This window comes from Rhinoraja longicauda, chromosome 20 (genome assembly GCF_053455715.1).
Source record: "Rhinoraja longicauda isolate Sanriku21f chromosome 20, sRhiLon1.1, whole genome shotgun sequence".
In the NCBI taxonomy this organism is placed as follows: Eukaryota; Metazoa; Chordata; class Chondrichthyes; order Rajiformes; family Arhynchobatidae; genus Rhinoraja; species Rhinoraja longicauda.
Genome location: NC_135972.1, coordinates 4,987,181 through 5,010,256, shown reverse-complemented (window position 1 = coordinate 5,010,256; position 23,076 = coordinate 4,987,181). Strand labels below are relative to the sequence as shown.

Here is a 23,076-nt window from a genome sequence, read left to right as displayed (position 1 = left end):
GGGGAGCCCGCAAACAGCTCGTCGATGGCTCCTCTGTCAAGATCCAATGAAGATCAGTGCTTTAGTTCGGTCCTTTTATGGGACTCCGCAGGTTTCAGCGGGGAGGCTCAGCGGGTCCTGTGGGGGGGCCTACCGACTATAGATAGAGAGGTGTTTGAACGGCTTGATGACCCCTTATAATTGGAGGAGTTAACTGATGCCCTGCACCAGCTCAGGAGGGACAAGTCCCCTGGGCTGGATGGGCTGACGGTTGAGTTTGATAGAGCCTTCTAGGATGTCCTGGGGGGTGGCTACATGAACGTCCTTGGGGAGAGCCCCCTCTCGTGGCGCAGGGCAGTCGTCCTGCTGCCCAAAAAGGGTCAACTCCGCCTGTTGAAGAACTGGTGCCTGGTCTCTCTCCTCTCTCCTCTGCACAGAGTACAAAGTTTTTGCACGGGCATTGGCAAATCGCCTGGGCTCCATGGTGTCCACCCGGACCAGTCCTGGCCGCTCTATCCAAGATAACATCCACCTGGTTAGGGACCAGATTCATCTATTTCAGGGAACTGGTCAGTCAGCTGCTTTTGTGTCCCTCGATCAGGAAAAGGCTTTTGACAGGGCAGATCATGATTACCTCTTCGGGATGCTGCAAGCATTCGGATTTGGACCACATTTTGTGGCCCGGGTCCGGCTTTTGTATGCTGCAGCAGAGTGTTTCTAACGGTGCATTGTTGGCTCCCATTCACTTTGGGAGAGGGGTATACCAGGGGTGTCCCATGTCTGGTCAGTTATACTCGGTCTGTGTGGAGCCGTTCCTGTGTCTTCTTCGAAGGCGGTTGACAGGCCCGGTTCTACCAGGAAGGGGGGTGGAGGTGGTTCTCTCGGCCTATGCCGACGATGTACTTCTTACGTTCACTGACCCTGTTGACCTGCAGAGGATGAGTGAATGCCAGCAGGTTTTCTTGGCTGCATCATCCACCAGGATCAACTGGAGTAAGTGTTCCGGACTCCTAGTGGGCCAGTGGCAGGTGGATTCCCTGCCGGAGGAGATGATAGATTATGCATGATTACGCACCTCCTCTACCTGGGGGTCTACCTGAGTCCCTCTGAGTAGGAAAATAACTGCAGATGCTGGTACAAATCGAAGGTATCACAAAAAGCTGGAGTAACTCAGCGGGTCAGGCAGCATCTCAGGAGAGAAGGAATGGGTGACATTTCGAGACCCTTCTTCAGACTGATGTCAGGGGGCAGGACAAAGAAAGGATGTAGTTGGAGACAGGAAGACAGTAGGAGAACTGGGAAGGGGGAGGGGAAGAGAGCGACAGAGGAGCTATCTAAAGTTAGAGAAGTCAATGTTCATACCGCTGGGGTGTAAGCTGCCTAAGCGAAATATGAGGTGCTGTTCCTCCAATTTGCGGTGGGCCTCACTATGACATTGGAGGAGGCCTACGACAGAAAGGTCAGACTGGTAGTGGGAGGGGGAGTTGAAGTGTTGAGCCACCGGGAGATCAGGTTGGTTAAGGCGGACTCCGCGAAGCTGCGTTTGGTCTCACCGATGTAGAGAAGTTGACATCTGGAACAGCGGATACAACAGATGAGGTTGGAGGAGGTGCAGGTGAACCTCTGCCTCACCTGGAAAGACTGTTTGGGTCCTTGAATGGAGTCGAGGGGGGAGGTAAAGGGACAGGTGTTGCATCTCCTGCAGTTGCCTGGGGAGGGGGTGGTTTGGGTAGGAAGGGACGAGTGGCGCAGGGAGTTCCCTCCGTAGAGGGAACTGTCTCTACGTAAAGCAGAAAGGGGAAGAGATGGGAAAATGTGGCCAGTAGTGGGATCCCGTTGGAGGTGATGGAAATGTTGGAGGATAATTTGTTGTATATGTTGGCTGATGGGGTGGAAGGTGAGGATAAGGGGGACACTATCTTTGTTACGAATGGGGGGAGTGGGAGCAAGAGCGGAGCTGCGGGATACAGAGGAGGCCCTAGTAAGAGCCTCATCTGAGGATGCTTGGCCTGCGAATTGGCAGGAGCTGGAGATGCAAGTCGTCGCTCGGCTGGGATGCTGGTCAGGCTTCTTAGAGTTCTTTCTTTCCAGGGTAGGGTGCTGGTCATAAACCAATTGGTGGCCTCCATGTTATGGTACCGGCTGGCCACTCTTGTCCCGACCTCTATCTTTGTAACCACAATACAGAAGAGGAGAAGTCGAGGAGCGGCGTGTGCTTGGAGCGATTCCGACCGTGCTTATCCCCGCTCCACCGGAATTACTCATCGGGCTCAGGCTCCAGAATACTTCCCGGGAGCCGGCCCTACACAACATGAGACGCCTTTCCGAGATGCCCAGCGTGCCGTTTCGTCATGCGGAGAGACGTGTACTGTACAGGATGCTCCTCGCCTTTATTTTCCGTCCCGACACGCCTTGATGTTACCATCTGATGGGGCGGGGGCGGTCCCCAGTGGAAGTCTTTCTACAAGGAAGTCCTCCCTCTTTACATCGGGGACCTGGGGTAGAGAGTGTTGCACAGAGCCGTGGTGTGTAATAAACTTTTGAGTCGGTTCACGGACTCGCCGACTGCCTTTTTGCGGCGGGGAAGAGACCGTGTTCCAAGTGTATATGGAGTATGTGAGGTTGCTGCCCCTGTACGAATATCTCAAGGGGCTGCTCCTCAAGTTTTGGTTGCATTTTAGTCCCACGATCCTGGTGTGTGGGCACAGGACAGAGAGTGGGGGGGGGGGGGGGCGATCAGGAGGGTGGGATCCCCCTGTCAGTTTGCTCCTGGGCCTGGCCAAAATAGTCATTCGTGGGTCCAGGCAGTGGGCGGTCGATGGTCACACCAGTCGGCTGCCTACCCCTCTTCTGGGCCTATGTCCGTGCTCGCCTGTCCCAGGGGACTGGAGGCCTTCTGTGAACGCTGGTCACTGCGGGGGGGTGGGGGATGGGGGGGGGGGGGGCATTGTAAATAAAGATTACACCATTGTACTATAATGATTGCTTGATGTATTGTGACCATTGAGCGTTTTTATACTTTTTGGTACACTGGACTTGAATAAAGTCCTTGGAATGGAAAAGAGATAGAGAAAGAGAGATAGAGAGATAGAGAGAGAGAGAGGTTAAAAAAATAGAAAAATAATCACATATGGCTATAGACTGACAGCAATCCTAATTGTACAGTTCACAATGGACACATAACTAGTTAACATTGGGTGGAGATTAAAGTATCTAAAATGAGGGCTAGTTATCTTTAATGTTCTTGATAAACAATCAAGAACATTAAAGGATGGAAAGTACTATAATATCAGACAACTCAGTTTTTTGAATAATAAATTATAAATGCATAATTGAATGCAAAAATAATGAGTTAAAAAAATAATTTGAAGATCATTCCCCAAAGGAACTAATCCTCTTTTCCTCTGACAACAAAATAGGCGTCAGCTAGTTTTCTGTAGTCTGCATCATGTTTCCATTTTACTCAATGACTAACATATCGAGTACAAATAAAAAGCCCGAAGAATGTCCCTACGATAAATCACAAAGCCTTCAATATTCTGGAAGTCTCTGGAGTATTTCAAATAGTAATTTTTCAGGACAGAAAAAGAACTGTCCAATTTTCCAAAGATTATTGAAAGATAAATATTGAAAGACTCAAATGCATTCAGTAGTTATTGTCTATTTTTTTCAACTAGTCTTTTTACCCTGTATAATGGAAGACAAAATGTATGACAGACTAAAACATCAGGACACTAAGGCCAAAGCAGTGCTACACTATACATTTTTAATAATTAGAGGAAAATAATTTGAACAAGGTAGTGCAGTTCTGGTCACCCCATTACAGGAAGGATGTGTAGGCTTTGTAAAGGGTGCAGAAGAAGATTAGCAAAATGCAGCCTGGATTAGAGGAGTGGTTGGACAAACTTAGATTGTTCACTCTGGAACTTTGGAAGTTGAGGAGAGACCTGATAGAAGTACATAAAATTATGAGGCACAGATATGGCAGACAGTCAGAACCTCTTTCCCAGGGTGGAAATGTCAAGAACTAGAGGACATAGCTTTAAGGTGAGAGGGGCAAAGTTTAAAGGAGATTGTAGGACAGGTTTTCTATACAGAGAGTGATGGGCGCCTGGAATGTGCTGCCGGGGCAGTGGTGGAGGCATATATGATAGTGGCATTTAAAAGGGTTTTAGATAGGCATGTGGATATGCAGGGTATGCAGTCACCTTTCCATTGTGACATAGAATATGCAAGTATCAGTAAGTACTGAAATTTCTGATGTTTCTGCTTCTCCACAGGTCCCCCGTTCTTGGTCTTCATGGTACTAACTATTGTTGATGACTTGTTAGCATGTCCCACACACTGTTCTTGTAAAAATTATGAAGTGGATTGCAGCAATCTTGGCCTGGTGACGATTCCAACAGACATTCCATCAAACACCAAATTTCTCTCGCTCAGTAACAACAAACTTAGCACCTTGCAGGCACTCACATTTACTAATTTTACCACACTGGCGAAGCTGGACCTGTCCAACAACTACCTGGACCAACTACCAACAAATGTATTTGATTACATCAGGAACCTGATCGACCTCAACTTACGAAATAACAGCATTCGAAACCTGGATAAAAATATCTTCTATAAGACCACCAACTTGCAGAGATTAGATCTTTCTGTTAATGGTATCTCTCAGATTCCACTACTCTTATTTGATGAGATGCAGAACTTGACCTGGTTGAACTTGGAAGAGAACAGGATGCCAAATCTTGAAAGAGAGATCTTTGAGCCACTTGAGGTTCTTCAGCAATTACAACTTGGTGGAAATCCCTGGGAGTGTGACTGCAGTCTGAGGGATTTCAAACACTGGATGGAATGGTTCCAGTACAAAGGTGAGAAGAACACACCAATACAATTACAGACGTGAGTACTGCCCACAGTAGCTAAAATTCATTTCCTCCAAAATCAAGTTAACATGAAGATTAAAACTGAGCACAAACATATATTAATGAACCTAAGAAGCAAAACCATAAGCCTCATCACTACTCTTTGTGATAGATAATCACGGACAGAACAGCAATATGACAAATTGACCTAACAATCATTTAACTCTTTGTGGTCTCTGTGCTCTTCTAATTCTTGAACACCCACAAATCTTTTCATCGCACCATTGTTGACCAAGCCTTGAACCATCATTGCTATCCCTCTGGAATTCACTCTCTAGATCTCTAATCTATACTATTTTATCCTTTAAAATGCTGCATAAAACCTACCTCTGTCACTTAGGCTAATTTCACTTCATGTGATTAAATTTCAAATTTTAGACGATAATGCCACAGAGCATTAAAATAAACCACTTAACTATGTCAAAGGTTATACAGAAATATAACTTCTGGTTATTAAATCTGGTAGAAGGTGCATTTCCATGAAGACGTACAGGACAGCAACTGATTCATTGGTGAATACTGAATCCATGTTTCCACTAGAGAACACCATATACAGGAATTATAATAAATTATTTCCTTCCCAATAAAATTATGGAAAGTGCCATGGTAAATTATGGGCCATGTTCCCATGATTTCACATGTTGCATACCTGGGGATAAAGAATTGACTAGGTGTGACCACTCCAATCAAAAATCAAACAGGATATGGCTGAGTTAAAGGAAAGAGAAAATGTTTGTTGCTAACATAGCCTAACATCGGTAGTGGGGAAAATGCTAGAGTCAGTTATTAAAGATGTGATAGCATTACATTTGGAAAGTGGAGAAATCATCGGACAAAGTCAGCATGGATTTACCAAAGGCAAATCATGTCTGACGAATCTTATAGAATTTTTCGAGGATGTAACTAGTAGAGTGGATAAGAGGGAACCAGTCGATGTGTTATATCTGGACTTTCAGAAGGCCTTTGACAAGGTCCCACATAGGAGATTGGTGTACAAACTTAAAGCACACGGTATTGAGGGTTCAGTGTTGAGGTGGATAGAAAATTGGTTGGCGGACAGGAAGCAAAGAGTAGGAATAAACGGGTCCTTTTCGGAATGGCAGGCAGTGACTAGTGGGGTACCGCAAGGCTCAGTGCTGGGACCCCAGTTATTTACAGTGTATATTAATGATTTGGACGAGGGAATTGAATGCAACATCTCTAAGTTTGCGGATGACACGAAGCTGGGTGGCAGTGTTAGCTGCGAGGAGGATGCTAGGAGGCTGCAGATTGACTTGGATAGATTAGGCGAGTGGGCAAATGCATGGCAGATGCAATATAATGTGGATAAATGTGAGGTTATCCACTTTGGCGGCAAGAACAGGAAAGCAGAGTATTACCTGAATGGTGACCGATTGGGAGAAGGGGAGATGCAACGTGACATGGGTGTCATGGTGCACCAGTCATTGAAAGCAAGCATGCAGGTGCAGCAGGCAGTGAAGAAAGCGAATGGTATGTTGGCATTCATAGCAAGAGGATTTGAGTTTAGGAGCAGGGAGGTTCTGCTGCAGTTGTACAGGGTCTTGGTGAGACCGCACCTGGAGTATTGTGTGCAGTTTTGGTCTCCTAACCTGAGGAAAGACGTTCTTGCCTTAGAGGGAGTACAGAGAAGGTTCACCAGATTGATCCCTGGGATGGCGGGACTTACATATGAGGAAAGACTAGATAGACTGGGCTTGTACTCGCTGGAATTTAGAAGACTGAGGGGGGATCTTATAGAAACATATAAAATTCTTAAGGGGTTGGAGAGGCCAGATGCGGGAAAATTGTTCCCGATGTTGGGGGAGTCCAGAACCAGCGGTCACAGCTTAAGGATAAGGGGGAAGTCTTTTAGGACCGAGATGAGAAAACATTTCTTCACACAGAGAGTGGTGAGTCTGTGGAATTCTCTGCCACAGAAGGTAGTTGAGGCCAGTTCATTGGCTATATTTAAGAGGGAGTTAGATGTGGCCCTTTTTGCTAAAGGGATCAGGGGGTATGGAGAGAAGGCAGGTACAGGCTACTGAGCTGAATGATCAGCCATGATCATATTGAATGGCGGTGCAGGCTCGAAGGGCCGAATGGCCTACTCCTGCACCTATTTTCTATGTTTCTATGTTTCTAAACTTGTTTTTAAAAAGATGGTAATTTTGTAATGTTATTCTGATTTGAATTAGGTACAAACCTATGTTGTTTAAATTGATTATTCTCTGCTAAAACTAGGTGGAAAACTTGATGGAATTGAATGTTCTCTGCCAAAAGGCCTCCGTGGGAAAGATCTCAGAGTAATTCCAATCGAGATGTTCAACTACTGCATCCAACTGGAGGATGAAAATAAATCTTCGGCAAATGGAAAAACAGTCCCTGCACCTCCCTGTGTGAAGCAAGAGGTTGTCACTGCAAGACCACACTACATTCATACTACAGACTGTATAAGACAACGCTACCGTCCAGTCAGTGTTAGGCGAGCCATTGGGACAGTCATCATTGCTGGAGTCTTATGTGGCATTGTTTGCATCATGATGGTGGTGGCTGGAGCATATGGCTGTATATATGCCTCCTTGATGGCAAAATACCACCGGGAGCTTAAAAAGCGCCAGCCATTGATGGGAGATGGTGAGCAAGAGCAGGAGGAACAAAAGCAAGCCTCCTCCATGGCCTGAGAAGCAGGTACAAGGAGAGCTCTGGTTTGTATGGAAAAATCTACCATCTCTTTTCTCCAGTTTAGGCCTCTGTGTGCTTGTTGCAGTGCTAATACAAGTGTTGATGTTAAAATTCTCACTGAGGTGCAGGGAATCAATCAAAATCATCTAATCAAAATGTATTCTACAGGCTTAAATCCATCTGTGTTTATTTTCTGGAGCCTCAGGAAATGTAGCAGCCACTGATACATGGGCTACCGCCAAAGGAAAGGAGGTGGTCTTCAAAACTTGACTGCATGCCATTTATTTGATAGATATGTAGAACTCAAGACAGAATGGCAATTTCCATCCTTTGTTTGAAGTTGTTTTTTTTAGTTGAAGGAACAAGAATTGAGCCTTTTGCTTTCATTTAGGTATTTTTATATTTTGTGCGATTTGCTGCCCAGTTAGTTTTAACATATAATATAAACATATATTGTCGAGAAAGATGACACATGATGGATACAATTGTAGTTTATCTCAGTATAAGGGTAGTTGGCTTCAAGTACCAATGCATGCAACAACAAGGTTGATTACTTTGCAAGGCTGTCAACCAAAAATATTAAAACCAAAATTGAAAACTTACTTTTGCAGGGTGAATTTATTTTAAATTGCTGAATGCAACACAATTGCTTGAGAATCATTAGATTTTTTTTTAAAGGAAAATAGTAACCTCCAACAAAGTATTACTAAGAATAGTTTCATGGCCCGCACCAGCTAATTCATAAGGTGCATTCATTTTATCACAGCACCAACATAGTGAAATAACAAAGATCATTTGGACAATTTGCATTTTAATGATTGGCAAATCATAAATAATGATAATGATAATTCATTGGAAAAGCTGATTTCTAAAATTCAAACAACAACTATTACACATAAGTGGTAAATTTTATGATAAACAGTCATCAATGTTAATGGAACAAGATGTAATGTGATATCAATAAGACCATTTGGATTTGAGAAAATGTAAGATGTCTTAAATGTAAGATGTTTCCAGCCAGGAGTACTTATGATACTATTGGAAATTTTCATGAAAATGGGAATTCTTACAATAAACTGTATTAACATGTTTTCATTAATATTTGCTGAAGTACATGAGAATGAAAGTAGGAAAGCACAAACCTGGGGGAGTTGAGGGAAACGTGGAGAGAATAAAATGGGATTACTGTAAATGGGTGCTTGATATTCAGCAAGGACTCAGTGGGTCTATGACTTTATAGGGAGTAAAATTTACAGACAAGTTAGGCAGATGCAATTGAACATTGATACATCAAATATGTTTTGGGGAATTGCCACACAACCTTGAAGACATGAAATAATTTTCAAAATTTCTTCTTCAAAATTAATGTGTTTGGTTGTATTCTCATTAATTGGATGAGGATGGCACTTTGATTGCAGCAGCCAAATTGAAATTGAAACAAGCAGCAATAGAATCAAGATTCTTAGTTAATTGCGAATGTTATCTTATTGTATTTTAAGACATCTTGAAATTGACACGAGTCAAGAGTCAAGAGTGTTTTATTGTCATATGTCCCAGATAGAACAATGAAATTCTTACTTGCAGCAGCACAACCAAATATGTAAACATAGTACACTGTAAACAATATAATAAACAAAAATAAAAGTTCTGTGTGCGTATATATATATATATATATTATATATATATATATATAATATATATATATATATACGCACACAAACGTGCACATATAAAACAAACAATAATTGTGCAATAATCACAATCATAGTCAATGTGGTTCAAAACTAATTGGAGGTTGCAGTTTTTAATAGCCATTAATAAAAACGTTGCTAGGATTTGGACCCAGTAATGACCAGCAATATATCAGCATATATCAACAATATATATGCGACTAGGAGCAAATCAGCATGTAACTGCTTTCTTGATTGCTGTTGGAAATCCAATTGCATAGACAAGTGCAAATAATTCCAATGTATATTTGTACAAGGTATGATTCAAGGCATTGCAATATTTGCCTCATGATTTGATTTGATTTCAGCTTTACCGAAGTTCTTTAATGCCATACTTGTTCAAATGTAGCCTTAATGTCAGTTCCCAATTCACCCCTCGAATTCCACTCTTTGATCCATGGACCTAAGTGACTTGATGAAACTCAAACTCGGCATCAGTGGGCAGGTAATCAGTGGGTAAGTGCCTTATTATAGCACAGACAATGACATCTTCCATCACTTGGATGATGATTAATAATATCTGACAGCAAAAAAATTAGATTAGATGTGTCCTTTTTTATGAACAGAAAATACCTGATGAAATTTCCTCATTGTTACGATGCCAGTGTTGCACTTGTGCTGAAACAGCCTGGCTAGGAATATGCCTAGTTTTGGAGCACAAATGTTCAATGATACAGATGGGGTGTTGTTTTGTCCCATTATGTTTGCTGTATTCTGCAGTCTCAGACATTTTTCCATGTGACATAGGGTGAATAGAAATGAATACATTCTCTTTGATGGTGGGGATCTCAGGCGGAAGTGGAAATAGACAATAGGTGCAGGAGTAAGCCATTCGGCCCTTTGAACCAGCACCGAAATGAATCATTCACTTGGCATTTCTGGCTGAACACAGTTGATAATGCTTCAGCCTTTTGTACTGAAAATCACATCTTTATTGCCTCCAAAGTTCTTGGAGATTCCTCAGCTGTTTGATTATCTATCACCATCTACACAAGCTGCAGAGCTTTTATTTGAATTGCCGGTTGTGTGATTACTTAGCTGTGTCCACTACATGTTATGTTATTGTTTGGTACATGGCTTTACCAAGCTGACACCTTATTTTATATATGCAAGGTGTTGCTCCCAGCATGTCCTTCTGAACTTCTCGCTGACCCAGGCTTTGTTCTCTCCCCTGACAGAAAGGATTGCGATGGAATATCTTTCCATTGCATTAGATGGTATATGGAGGCCTAGTTTTGAGTTGCACGGTATGTACCGGATCTATCCCATTTAGCATCTACTAGGTCTATCACAGGTAGAAAAGTCTATGCCTAGTAGATATTTCTATTTTCTCTGTCTTGACTTGTGCCTCCTGATTGTTTTCTTTATGAGGATTCTCAGTATCTATATTGTCATTATATCCATGTTTTACAAAGCTTTCAAGTAAAAGTATTTCTGTATTCCCCAGAAATGTATTCTCCCAACTCAAAAATATCCATTATGTACCAGTTTGACAATTATTAGACCAATCTGATTAAAAGCTTATTTCAATTTAGGTTAAATTATTGGTTTGACATTATATTATCTATAAAGTGAAGTAGAATGGACTGGCTTGGTTTCTGTCTGCACAGATCTACAAAGCTAAATAACTCACAACTGACTGTCAATATTAGAGAAGTCAAAAAGATAAATGAGTTAAAACATGAAATTGAATGCTAGTACAGGAGAATACTAGAACTTCAGATGAATAATTATTTTGAACCTGTTGGATCTACCCTGTGGATGTGTGATCAATGCCAATCTTGGAAACAAGTACAAGAGGCCATTGGCATTTTTGATCAAGAAAAATGCATTGACTTAGTGGAATTTATTCTGGCAACATCAGGAAAATCATTCATGTGGCTGGATGTCACATGAAGAACATTTATGTTCTCATCACTTCTCATCAGTCAGTGGAAGTATTTAGCCAATAAATCAATATTTTATTATTAGTTTGAAGACATAGTTTGCAGATGTTTATACTTTTCAGGCTCATAGTTATCATTGTTCTAGGCAAATAGGGTATACAAATATAATTTAGATATTTTATTCACAAAGTAAAAAAAGCTTTTTTATTTGTTGATGAATATTTGTCTGCTTTTCTTCGATACAATGGCCCTGTTTATTACTAAAGCATTGGCTATTGATAGGGTGTGGCATAATTAACCTAAAATGGCAGATTGATTATAGAAAAACAATACCCATCTAAATTCCGCTAATTTAGCATGTAGATTACCAACTCTTTTAATAAATTATTTATTTATAGTAATTAGGCTGTGTGTGTCCGAGTTGCAAAAATTGATCTTCTTGCTGATAAATGCAATAGAGTGTTGGAGAACTTATTGCTTTGTATCAAGAATTTTGTTAAGGTTATTCTTTTCCAGGGCAGTGATAATTATAATTATATCCTTTTTTCGAATGTTCTGGATTTTGTTAAACTATTAAAATTTCCATTTATTTCTTGATGCATGTTGGTTGTTGTTTTTTAAATAGTTGGTATCACAGCATTCAATATGGGGAATTGGACTTGCAATATAGTTTCTGTGTGAAAGGTAAAGTTCCTGTAATGGGATACAGCTTAAAAACAGAAATATCTAAGGAATTTCATGGCTGCATTTTATTTCAGTGTATTCCTTTTGGAAGCTTTGAATGTCTTCTCAAACATAAGGTCTTCTGCGAGCAACTATGGACTTCCTTCTGCCTTTAACAATGTACTTTTTCAAAACTTTAGTCGCACCCTTATAAGCCAGGTGTACATAGGAGTGCTTATTTTTTGTATCAATACAGTCACAACAGGACAAGAACAGGTGCAGAATACAGAAAAGTAGAAAATCAGCAGCATGCACAGTGGTGGTGGTCAAATATTGGGATTCCAAAGTCCAGGTTAAAGGGATTAGCAGTGTCGGGGAGACGGTTGGATGGGGATCTAGGCCATAGGTGGCTGTCCCTCAGAGAAAAATTAGATGCCAATGATGCTGGAAGATGAAATTCATGAATACTGCAGAATGGGAGCGAAATATATAAATACTGTAGAATGGGAGCGAAACATATAAATTGAAAATGTCTGTGCGAAATGATAATACTGAAATGTTTATCATCAAATTATTTGCAGTTGTCCTTCTGAAAGTTGAAATCACCATGCAGTGCTACCTGGTAGCCTGAGGGGGGAACTGCAACATCACAGATGTTCATGATTTGGACTGTCCAGATTTTCTTCTAAATTTGACTGAACTTTGTACAATTAATTTAAAACCTCTAAAACAGCAACAACATTGGACTCATTCCAGTTGAGGTGTAACCAGACCAGCTGTAAAGCTCCTATCAAGTCGGAAGGATTTTCATTTTTGGATCTTTGGGTACAAAATAAATATTGGCAGGTAATTAAAAAAAAAATGAGCATTAGATATTATATGAACAAGTAAAGAAACGGAGGATATTAACAGAACACAAAGTCCCTACTGGAGTCCAAACCATTAAACTAGATAAGGGGCAGAAGACACATATAAAGCTCAGAATGAATATTTTATATCTGCCTTCACAGAAAAGGATGATACAGAAATTTACATCAAAGGGGAAGAATGTGAAGTATTGGAATTAATAAATATAGAGAGGGAGAGAACATATTTAAGTGTCAAGTACCTTTATAAGTGTATAAATCACCAAACCATGGCAATTTGTCCCAGACTCCTAAAAGGCACAAGGAAATAACTAGTACAGGCTCTGACAATCGCATTATAATCCACCCTGGCTGCAGGTCTGGTGCCAGACCTTACTGTAGTCATAAAGTCAGAAGTCAGGATGTTTGCTGATGATTGCACAATGTTTAGCACTATCTACAACTCCTCCGATAACAAACAATATCCAGGCCTGGGTTGGCAAGTAACATTTAAGCCACATAAATATCAGGCAATCAAGAAAAGAAATTCCAGCAATCATTTCCTGATATTCAACGGCACTACAATCATTGAATCCTCCACCATCAATATTCTGTGGGTTACCATTGACCAGAAACTGAACTGGAGTAGCCAAATACACAATGTGACTCCAAGAGCTGATCAGAGGCTAAGAGTCCTGCAGGGAGTAATTTGTCTTCTATTTCCACAAAACCTGTTCCCTATCTACCAGGCTTATTTCAGGAGTACAATGGAATGCTTCCATTTGCCTAGAGGAGTGCAGTTTTAACAACACTTAAGAAGCTCTAATCCTATACAGGACAAAGTTGCCTGCTGACAGGCACCCTACCCACAATAATTCACTTATTCCACCACTAATGCACAGTAGCAACCATTTGTGCCATTTACAGAATGCACTGCAGAAACTCACCAAGGCTCCTTAGACAGCACCTTGCAGTCATTGAGGTGTAGATATACCCACAATGCTGTTAGGAAAATTCCACAAGCCAGAAGAGCAAAGGGAAAGTCACTCCCTGGAAGTTGTCCATCCAAGCCACATACCATCCTGCCTTGGAAATATATAGCTGTTCCTGACGCTAGACAAAATTCCGGAACTCTCTCCTTAACAGCATTGTGGTATATCCACACCTCAAGACTGCAGCAGTTCAAGAAGGCAGCTCACCACTACCTTTTCAAGGGTAGTTAGGGATGGTCAATTAAATCCTGGCTCAGCCTGGATAGCCTGCATCCCATGAACAAATAATAAAAGTATCCAAGCACCATCAACAGAATTGTTAAGGGAAGGACATGCCTGTCTAACTTTATAGTTTTTTTCACCTGTTGCTCTGTAGCTCGCACTTCAGACAAAGACATTGACTCCATTGCCCTGCACCTTCTTCCATTGCAAACATAGTCAGGTAGAACTAGACAGCAACACATCAAAGTCTCAGTTGGGACCATTTAATCAACTTTCCATGGGGTTTGGTCATTGCCTTTATAAAGGAAGATTGTAGGTCACACATTATTGCTTCAAATTCTGTCATTAAGGCAAACATAAGTATTACACATATTGGTAACATCAGCACATGCACAAATGATAATGGATGAAAATACATCATACTTAGGTCAGGACTTCCACATGCCTTAATATGGCTGGTACCACATTAAGGCAAGTGTAAAGATATTGGAGGGGCAGAACTAGGTAAATCTGTCAAGAAAGTTTTCTCAAACAATATGTAGATGGCCTTACAAGAGATAGAGCAACAATAAACTTCTGATTGGGAAATGAGAAGGACATCAAACATCGCTACTTCTGGCCCCCAGGGTAATCAATAACATGATTGTGAAATCATCACAGCTGTAAATTTTCATGGAAAAGTAGCAAGTAGAAATACAGTACAGCTCAGTAAGGAACATATGGGGTGGAACAGATTTCCACTATCTGCTTCCTTCTGTACTGCCAGCTGGCAAAGAAACTGTGGGCCTGATACTCATATCAGCATAAAACATAAATTATTCAGCAGAATGTAACACTTAGTATGGTATTGAGTGTTAGCACCAAAGCAGTTTTCTTATGTATAAAATGATGCCCTTAGTGGCTTAGAATATGATTTTATGATTACAAGGAAGCTTCTAATTATGAAAGATAGACACATAATGCTGGAGTAACTCAGCGGGACAGGCAGCATCTCTGGAGAGAAAGAGTGAGTGACATTTTGGGTCGAGACCTTTCTTCAGACTGCTATGAAATATGAAATGAAATATGCTATGAATTATGAAAGACAGATGAAGTCAACAGAAAGGACATGGTACTGGATACGATTTGCAATCCATGCTAAACTGACCAACAAGAATAAGATTAAGATTTTCTTTATGTTACTATGTACCCACAAGCAACTGCTTATTGACATTAATAGAAGCAAGTGGAGTTATTTGTTCAAATATTATTAATTCAGTCTGAAGAAGGGTCTCGACCCGAAACGTCGCCCATTCCTTCTCTCCTGAGATGCTGCCTGACCTGCTGAGTTACTCCAGCATTTTGTGAATAATGATTAATTCAGTCAATCCAGCAGATAGACACAAAATGTTAGTAACTCAGCGAGACAGGCAGCATCTTTGGAGAGAATGAATGGATGCCTGTCCCGCTGAGTTACTCCAGCATTTTGTGTCTATCTTCGGTTTAAACCAGCATCTGTAGTTCCTTCCCACACACTAACAATCCGGCAACAGATTGCCTAACATTCTCTGTTTGGCTCACAATACAAAACAAAACTCACTGAAAACAAAGAATGCAAAACAGCATGGAAAAAATAGTGTAAACTTTCAATGTGAGTTAGGAACGTGAACATTTAGTACAGGACGAGGGGGAAAATCTCACAAAGGACTATTCCATAGCACTGAATCACGCTCATTTAATGAACAAATCTATTAAATATGACCAATATTATTCTTGTTTTGCCTCAATACTGACGCTGAGCCATCACAGGCTTTTAAAATTCAATACTAGTCAGAATACCACTGTATTCTCTATTGGTGTGGAAGTATAAAATCAAAATCACTATCACTTCTGCATCACCAGGCAGACCTGAATAGCACCTCACCTATTGTACTGTTGCTGATAGAAGATGACTGTGGCGTCAGTAGTTTCAAGTCTGCTACATTAAGATTGTACAGAGACTGAGCACTTGAAAGTACCCTCCTCATAGAAATATCTGGAACACTGAAATTAATGATTAAAAAAAGTATTGTATTTATATATTTCCTTTCAAATCCTCAGGGTTGCCAACGTATTTTATTGCAAATAACGTATTATTGAAATGAAGTCATTTCTAATGAATAAGTTGTTCCAGATCAGATAATGGAGGAGGACTGTTCATATTTGTGGGAGTATACAGAAATTATAAGAGGAAAAGGAAAATAATTATTGATATACAAATATTTTTTGGTGACTGGCTTTAAGTCATTTGCATGGAGAAAGGCTATGCCAGGAATGCATGTCAACTCAATTTAGCTTTTGATCTGAGCTGTGGTGATTGGGACACAGGGAGCTGAGATTGCAGAGACTCCCTGCAGAAAGAAAAGAGCTTGGGAAGAGATTCATTTTTAGACTATATCAAGCAACTCTTGCAATAAGTTACTGGGATAGTAAACATAGGTGAATAAATGCCTCCCCTACCTACAATCACTCAGTTGCAGGAGTCTCAAAGGCAAAAAAAAGTATATTTCAAGTAATTCAGGAAACGAAGTTTTAAATATCATGAGAAATAAGTACAGTGTGACAAATTATATTTATAAGGTTTCACACAGCAAAACATGAAAATCTCTGTATTTTGAAAATGTTGACATTTGGAAAAAACTGCATTTGTAGCTTCCCAGAATTGCATCCAAACATATTCTTTACGTGTGAAACTGGATTAAGATTTCCAGCATATTATTGATTAAATAGAGCTCATTTAATAATTTTCCTTCAATTAGCCAATGCCAACATAATAACAATAATCAGTGGTGCCCACAGATTTTTTTCTGATCTCCCTAGCCAAAGCATTTTGTAATCACATTAATGCCCCCCATTTACTACTAAATGGAGAGAAATAGGAAAACATTATAAAATCATATATTGGCTGGCCCTCATTGACAACTTATATGACAGAGAAAATAAAACTTGGGCTGTATTTGGGATGTGTCATTCTCCAACTTCCAATCAGGCATTTGTACTTCATTTTCTCACTGAAATTTTCATTTTTCTCCATCCCCTCATATCCTATTGTTACCTCTATCTCTTTCCTCATCCTAGCAATATCTCTCACCCAAATTCACTGGTACTCACTCACTTTACCTACTTGCTAAGTGAACTCCTTTCACAAGGACCAGTTTCCTTCCTATTTACCTTTTCTGTCAAGCAAGTTTGGTTTGTTTTCAAAATTCAACTTTAAAAAAAGAAAATTTTAATTAGGATCAAGAAAAATAATTCCCCTGCTTCCACAAATTAAAAAATAAAATTTGAGCAGTGGTTTTCCAGGCATTTTTAATCTATTTTCCTCAAGAAAACACAGGTGAGTAATCACTAGCTTCAAAATTCAACTGCAGATGTTTTTTTAAACAGCATCTTTAAAAGAAAACACATCACTTTCCTCTTATCATCCACTATCTCAAACCAGTCTATTAGGTTACCCTGTTTCATATAATAGAATCCATGAAATATAGAGACTATCGAACAGTTAGATCATTTATATGCATAAAAGATGCATTTTTCTTCTTTTCTGTCACATGCAGAAAAGACTATTAGTTAGTTTCTATGAGGGAGAATTGTACTCACCAACAAGTTGCTGCAATGTTACCTCAGCTTAACTGCTCAAGAACGGCATAACCATCATCACTCCCCTTTTGACAATTTTGCCTCTGTTTTAAAAACTGCTGATTTAAGTCTCATTCTAAATGGATCAATTCACAATCTAGGCTGTCACCTGAATGGACAAATAAAGGGAGCGATGCACAGTTTGAAATAATAACTTTTGAATAAAATGCTAAAGGTATCTGTCAGCCAACACCACTAAAGACATGCGGGTTACTTGGTTAATTGACCACGGTAAAGTTTTATTGTTTGCCTGTCTTCTTTCGTCCTTTTACCTTTCAGCCTTGTTAAAAACCACCAATACTTTGAAATCTCCTTAGCTTTCCTTAAATCTGCAAGTATATTTATTTATTATGGTTCGCTTCCACTAGTCAATATCACTTTAAATTTCACTTGTGTTCAACTTTCTTCATCCACCAAATATGTAGTCCTTACCTATCTATACCGCATGTTACTCAGAATTATAATAGCGAGCTTACTCTGAAGAGAAATAAAAATATGCATGCCAACAGCAGTATTCACTGGAGTTTGTACAATATTCATTCCAATTCATTGCAGTTCAAACTGAGTCCATAAGAGCAAATCAAAATAAACTACACATTATGGAAATCTAAAATGAGAACAAAGGATGCTATGATACTGTAACTCTGTGGTGTTCATTGTTTACTTGTATTGTTCCTTCACAGCTTCCAGTTTCAATAGCACCAGCTGCTATGCACATTGTTTTGCTCTTTTCCTTAGGAATTAAACAAGCTATTACTAACGCTCCTCTGATGTTATTCTGAGCCGTCATGCACAATTTTATTTTATCTGGTAATACTCTACTTTCTTTAAATTTAACGAATTAAATTTGACTTTTAACTAATTCATTACATTCAAACTCTTGCTTATCCAGTTGAATCTAGATTGGATCATAAAGGCTGAAATAATATATTGCATGTTTCAAGTGACACAAGATGCAGAAAATGCAAAGTTCTTTCAGAAACATTATATGAAGAGCACGGTACAGGGTTTCATTAATGCATTTCTACTAATAAGAGCAAATGTGCGAAATAATGTAATTGGATAAACTTAATGAATCCATAGAATCCATCCAACCCGCTGCAGACCTTTCACTGTCCGGCGCGGCCTGGAATGTGGCAACTTCAACAGCCTGACCACGGGAGAAGACGGCAGGGGAAGAAAAAAGACATTCTGGCCTTCCATCACAGTTAGGAGGTGACTGGAGGAGACTCACTGTGATGGATGTTTCTTTTTTTTGTTTTGTGTTGGTTTGTGATTGTGTGTGTTATTGCTTATTTTTATTGCTCTTATTGTTGAACTGTGGGTAGGAATTTCGTCCAAAAGACTTGTTTTTTTGGATGACAATAAAGGTTATTCTGATTCTGATTCTGATTCTGAGTTAGTCACAGAGAAACAAATTACTAATTTCCAGTAAAAAGGTGAGAATGTTTCATACTTGCAGAATCAAATATAATTCTAACCCATGCCCAATGTCCTACCTGCCGCATTGGCAGTCTTTCTGCTCACAGTAACCGTCACTGAGGTACTGGCCGTCACCATTTTCTTTCTGTTTTTCTTTCCTGAAAGAAATCATATTACAAAACAATAAAAAATAAATAAATCATAGAAACGGGAAGTGGGTATTCAGTCCAATAAATCTGTATTCATATTCCATTTACCTCTTCTCGGCATTATACCTGATCTTTCTATTCCTTTTATCATCGTTTGATAATTAATTCACATTACTTTTGAAAGCACTTAACCTTCAAGTCAAGTCAAGTTTTAGATTCTGTCATAGGTGGAAACAATAGATTTCTTAAAACATCTAATAGACCACCTCTAATTTCTCTTTCTTAAGAAATCTGCCCAACCTGTTCAATCTCTCACAACTGGTATAATCTTCCAGTTCTGCCACTAATCTTATAAATACATTTTGAACTTTCCCTGCAGCGTCTTCACATTTTTTATAGCATGTAGACTACAGTATTTTATATGACAGTGCATCACCTTACATTTATCTACACTTTCCCCTTGTCTTGCTCTATCTGTAAATTTGTTTAGAAGTAGTTGAAATCTCCTATAATTAATTAATGCCTCTGCAACAAAATTTTCAAAGAAGGCTGATCTTTCAGACTATACAAGTACTGTACATTTAGATAACTGTCAGTACAAACAGGTACACACACAAATCAAGCAAATGCATACATGTTGGCAGGAGTATTTACAAATAAGCAATGTGATAATACCAGAGATAACCTTGTGTAGACACAAGGAAATACAGATGCTCATTTACAAGAAAGCCACAAAGTGCTGGAGTAACAAAGAAGCTTCCAAACCTGAAACATCACCTATCTATGTGCTCCAGAGATGCTGCCTGATCTGCTAAGTTACTCCAGCACTTTGTGTCTTTTTTAGAAGAGGGTCTTAAAGCAATCGTTGTCGGTAGAGGAGAAGATAAAAGGCCCAACAAAAGATGCAGTGTTTCTTTGGGGATTAAATGCAGAGATTTGAGTAAATATGTTTTGCTAAATACTAACCCATGTCAGCCTCAGAGGCTATGTAGTAAACAAAATGTCCTGCTGGGTGCTCAGCAGCCCGCCTGTACCATAGAGGAAAATGATCCATGGTGAAAATACTACGTTTGTCCTGATTTGTGAAGAATTTTCTGTAAAATGAAATCAAAGACAAATGAAGATCAAAGACAATTCAGAAAGCAGCACTGATTGCCCTAAATTGAGATGTGAGTATTGACTGGATATTTTCAGCTTGTTTCAGAAATTAAAAACAGAGTAGCATAGAGGCCCCCGTAGAGAAAACATCAGAGGAGGAGAAGGGAAGACCAGAGTAGAGAGCATAAAGTGTTTCTTTGGGAACTTACAGGTGCTCTTATGGACCAAGTGACCCACAGGATAGCACAGAGAACAAACAAAAAAGAATTTGGATTAGCCTAGTAAACTCTCATGGAGAGTTCCTTCTCCACATTGGTGTGACCAAGTGCAGACGAGGAACTGTTTTGCCAAGCACCTGTGTTCTGCCCGTCTTTGCCACCTGGAGCTTCCTACTGTTAGCCATTTTAATTCCCCTCCCTATTCCCACACCAACCAGTCTCTTCTCAGCCTCCTCCACTGGTTTAGTTGTTTGCAGTCAGATAAAGAATCTCTAATGGTAATATCGTAAAAGATGATGTTCGATCAGTCTGAATTTTGGATATTTTTATTTCAGATTTTTGGAAGATTTAATTTAGGAAGAATTGACAAAGCGAATGGATCTTCCTTACTTTGTAAATAGTTTAAGGGAAAGAGGATGATGTGATGTTGACATGTGTCAAATTAATAAGAACATAAGATCATAAGTGATACGAACATAATTAGGGCATTCGGCCCTTCAAGTCTGCTCCACGATTCAATCATGGCTGATCTATCTCTCCCTCCTAACCCCATTCTCTTGCCTTCTCCCCATAACCTCTGCCACCTGTACTATTCAAGAATCTATCTATCTCTGCCTTAAATACATCCACTGACTTGGCCTCCGCAGCCTTCTGTGGCTGCGGAATTCCACAGATTCACCACCCGAATGATTACTGAACACTGTTTTAGATTGGTTGTAAAGGCATCTCGTATCAGGTGTCTAATCTGACTGAACTATCATCTTCCAGATTCCTGTATTCCAGATTTCTCTTTTAGCAATTCATGTGGATCAATTCATTGAAAGACCCCTCACTAAACAAGTTTACTCAAAATCCCATAAGTATCAGTGACAGTTACTCAATGTTCTGCTGATATAAAGGGGTTGTGGAAGTGAACTTGCAGCATCTGTACTAAAATCATACAAAACTTGAAGTCGATCACATTATGGATTCCTTCGAGTGAAAGGGGTCATTAGTCTATGTAGAGTAGATATCCCTTGACATAACAAATGAATATTCACTTATTGAAAGGAGTAGAAATTTTAATAAAGAAACAGATTTTTTAAACTTCTAGCACAATTAAAATTGTTATCTGTGAGTGGATTTACAGCCAAAATCTAAGGGCTGTGTCTCAACATATTAAGAGAGAAGGATAAGGTAGGCAATTATAAGGTTTAGAAAATCCAGTTGGGACTGCATCCTTCGTAACAGAATCGCAGATGTTGATCGAAGGAAAGAGATCTCTGCCTGATTCCCCCTCCCCATTGTACGCATCCTATTCAGTAACTTGTCAAAAGAAATATGTTCAGCTAATTATTATACCCAACTTTTGCTGTTAATATTGAGCATTTCCTAACTTTGCATATGGTTATAAAAATGTAAATGATTCCTTCTTCACAGACATGTATTATTTTCCTAAAAATAGTAAATCTGGAAAAGCTTTCTCAGTTGAAACTAACTCAATATCATGGTGTCATGTGAAATTGCCAGCAATATCAACGGTTGCTATGAATATTCAATTAACTGTTTTAATGATCACGAGAGCTGTCAGTCAATAGAATTGACTGCCATCCAAAGATTGTCACTCCTTTTTTCTGTAAATCATGCAATTGTGTTAGGAAGTCACTGCTATTTTTCTTATTTTCACGAGGAGGTGAAGGTGAGGGTACACATGTTAATGATTTGTACCTACTTGTTTGAGCGCTTCTCCTTTCCAACAAAAAGATTACTTCGCATCAGGCCTGCACGAGTGCCTAGAAAAGCCATTTCAATGCCATCCTCGTTATTTCTTTTACAAGATAAAGAAAGAAATATCAGAAGTTGTCAAAAAATATTCTCACCTGTACATAATACCAGAATAATTACAATTGATGAACCGCTCGGAGATTCTCATACATGTTAAATAATAAGTGATGATAAACTAATAGCATGGAGTATTATCATTTATTATCACCATGAGGGTAAAACAGAATGGTATACTTGGTAAAAAGAAATATACTGAGTTTTTTAATTTTACAAATTATTTGAATAATAAATTATGATCTCAGATGTGAAAGTAAACAAGAAAGAAATCTCTCTACTTTTCCATTAGTTCCATTAGTTTAACGGAAACAATGAAAAAATAAAGAAAATTGAGTGTGACTTGGCAATTCACTTGCAGATTTTCTCATTCTCCTGCCTTAACTTACTTTTGGTTTTTTTTAACCAAAATATGATTGAGGATAATAAAATAACAATGCCAAATGTTGTATTATCCATCAGTCCTAAGTAATTCCACATGCTTCTCATGCAAGCATTTAGCAGATGCAAGCATTTGAATTAAATTTAAAACAGCAGATACTATAATGGAGTGAAGGAAATATATCCCTTTATTATCGCCTTTTCCACAGCCTACGATGGACCATTGTGGGCTCCACCTTTCCTTGGTCATCGGTCCCACCTCTGATTTGTTCTGAACCTTTCCATACCTCCAGTTTCCCCTCTCCCCTGACACTCAGTCTGAAGAAAGATCTTGAGCTAAAATGTAACCTATTCTTTTTCTCCAGAGATTCTGCCTGAACTGCTGAGTTACTCCGGCATATATAGACAA

The 23,076-nt window shown here is 39.5% G+C and overlaps 2 protein-coding genes across 6 annotated transcripts in view; one reads left to right on the top strand and one right to left on the bottom strand.

Moving 5' to 3' along the window:
* LOC144603515 (leucine-rich repeat and transmembrane domain-containing protein 2-like) overlaps positions 1–9,217 on the top strand; it is a 45,443-nt gene extending 36,226 nt beyond the window's left edge. For 2 of the 4 annotated variants that reach the window (XM_078416805.1, XM_078416806.1), the window contains 2 exons: positions 4,260–4,850; positions 7,146–9,217. In XM_078416805.1, coding sequence (XP_078272931.1) covers positions 4,260–4,850; positions 7,146–7,585 — 1,031 coding nt within the window. In that variant the 3' untranslated portion in view covers positions 7,586–9,217. The remainder of the gene's footprint in view (positions 1–4,259; positions 4,851–7,145) is intronic. The other 2 variants (XM_078416804.1, XM_078416803.1) reach the window with 1 other exon arrangement.
* LOC144603514 (voltage-dependent calcium channel subunit alpha-2/delta-4-like) overlaps positions 1–22,269 on the bottom strand; it is a 115,807-nt gene extending 93,538 nt beyond the window's left edge. For both annotated transcript variants that reach the window (XM_078416800.1, XM_078416801.1), the window contains exons 1-3: positions 22,180–22,269; positions 20,119–20,246; positions 19,081–19,161 (exon numbers count right to left, since the gene is read on the bottom strand). In XM_078416800.1, coding sequence (XP_078272926.1) covers positions 19,081–19,161; positions 20,119–20,246; positions 22,180–22,253 — 283 coding nt within the window. In that variant the 5' untranslated portion in view covers positions 22,254–22,269. The remainder of the gene's footprint in view (positions 1–19,080; positions 19,162–20,118; positions 20,247–22,179) is intronic.
* Positions 22,270–23,076: the final 807 nt, after the last annotated feature.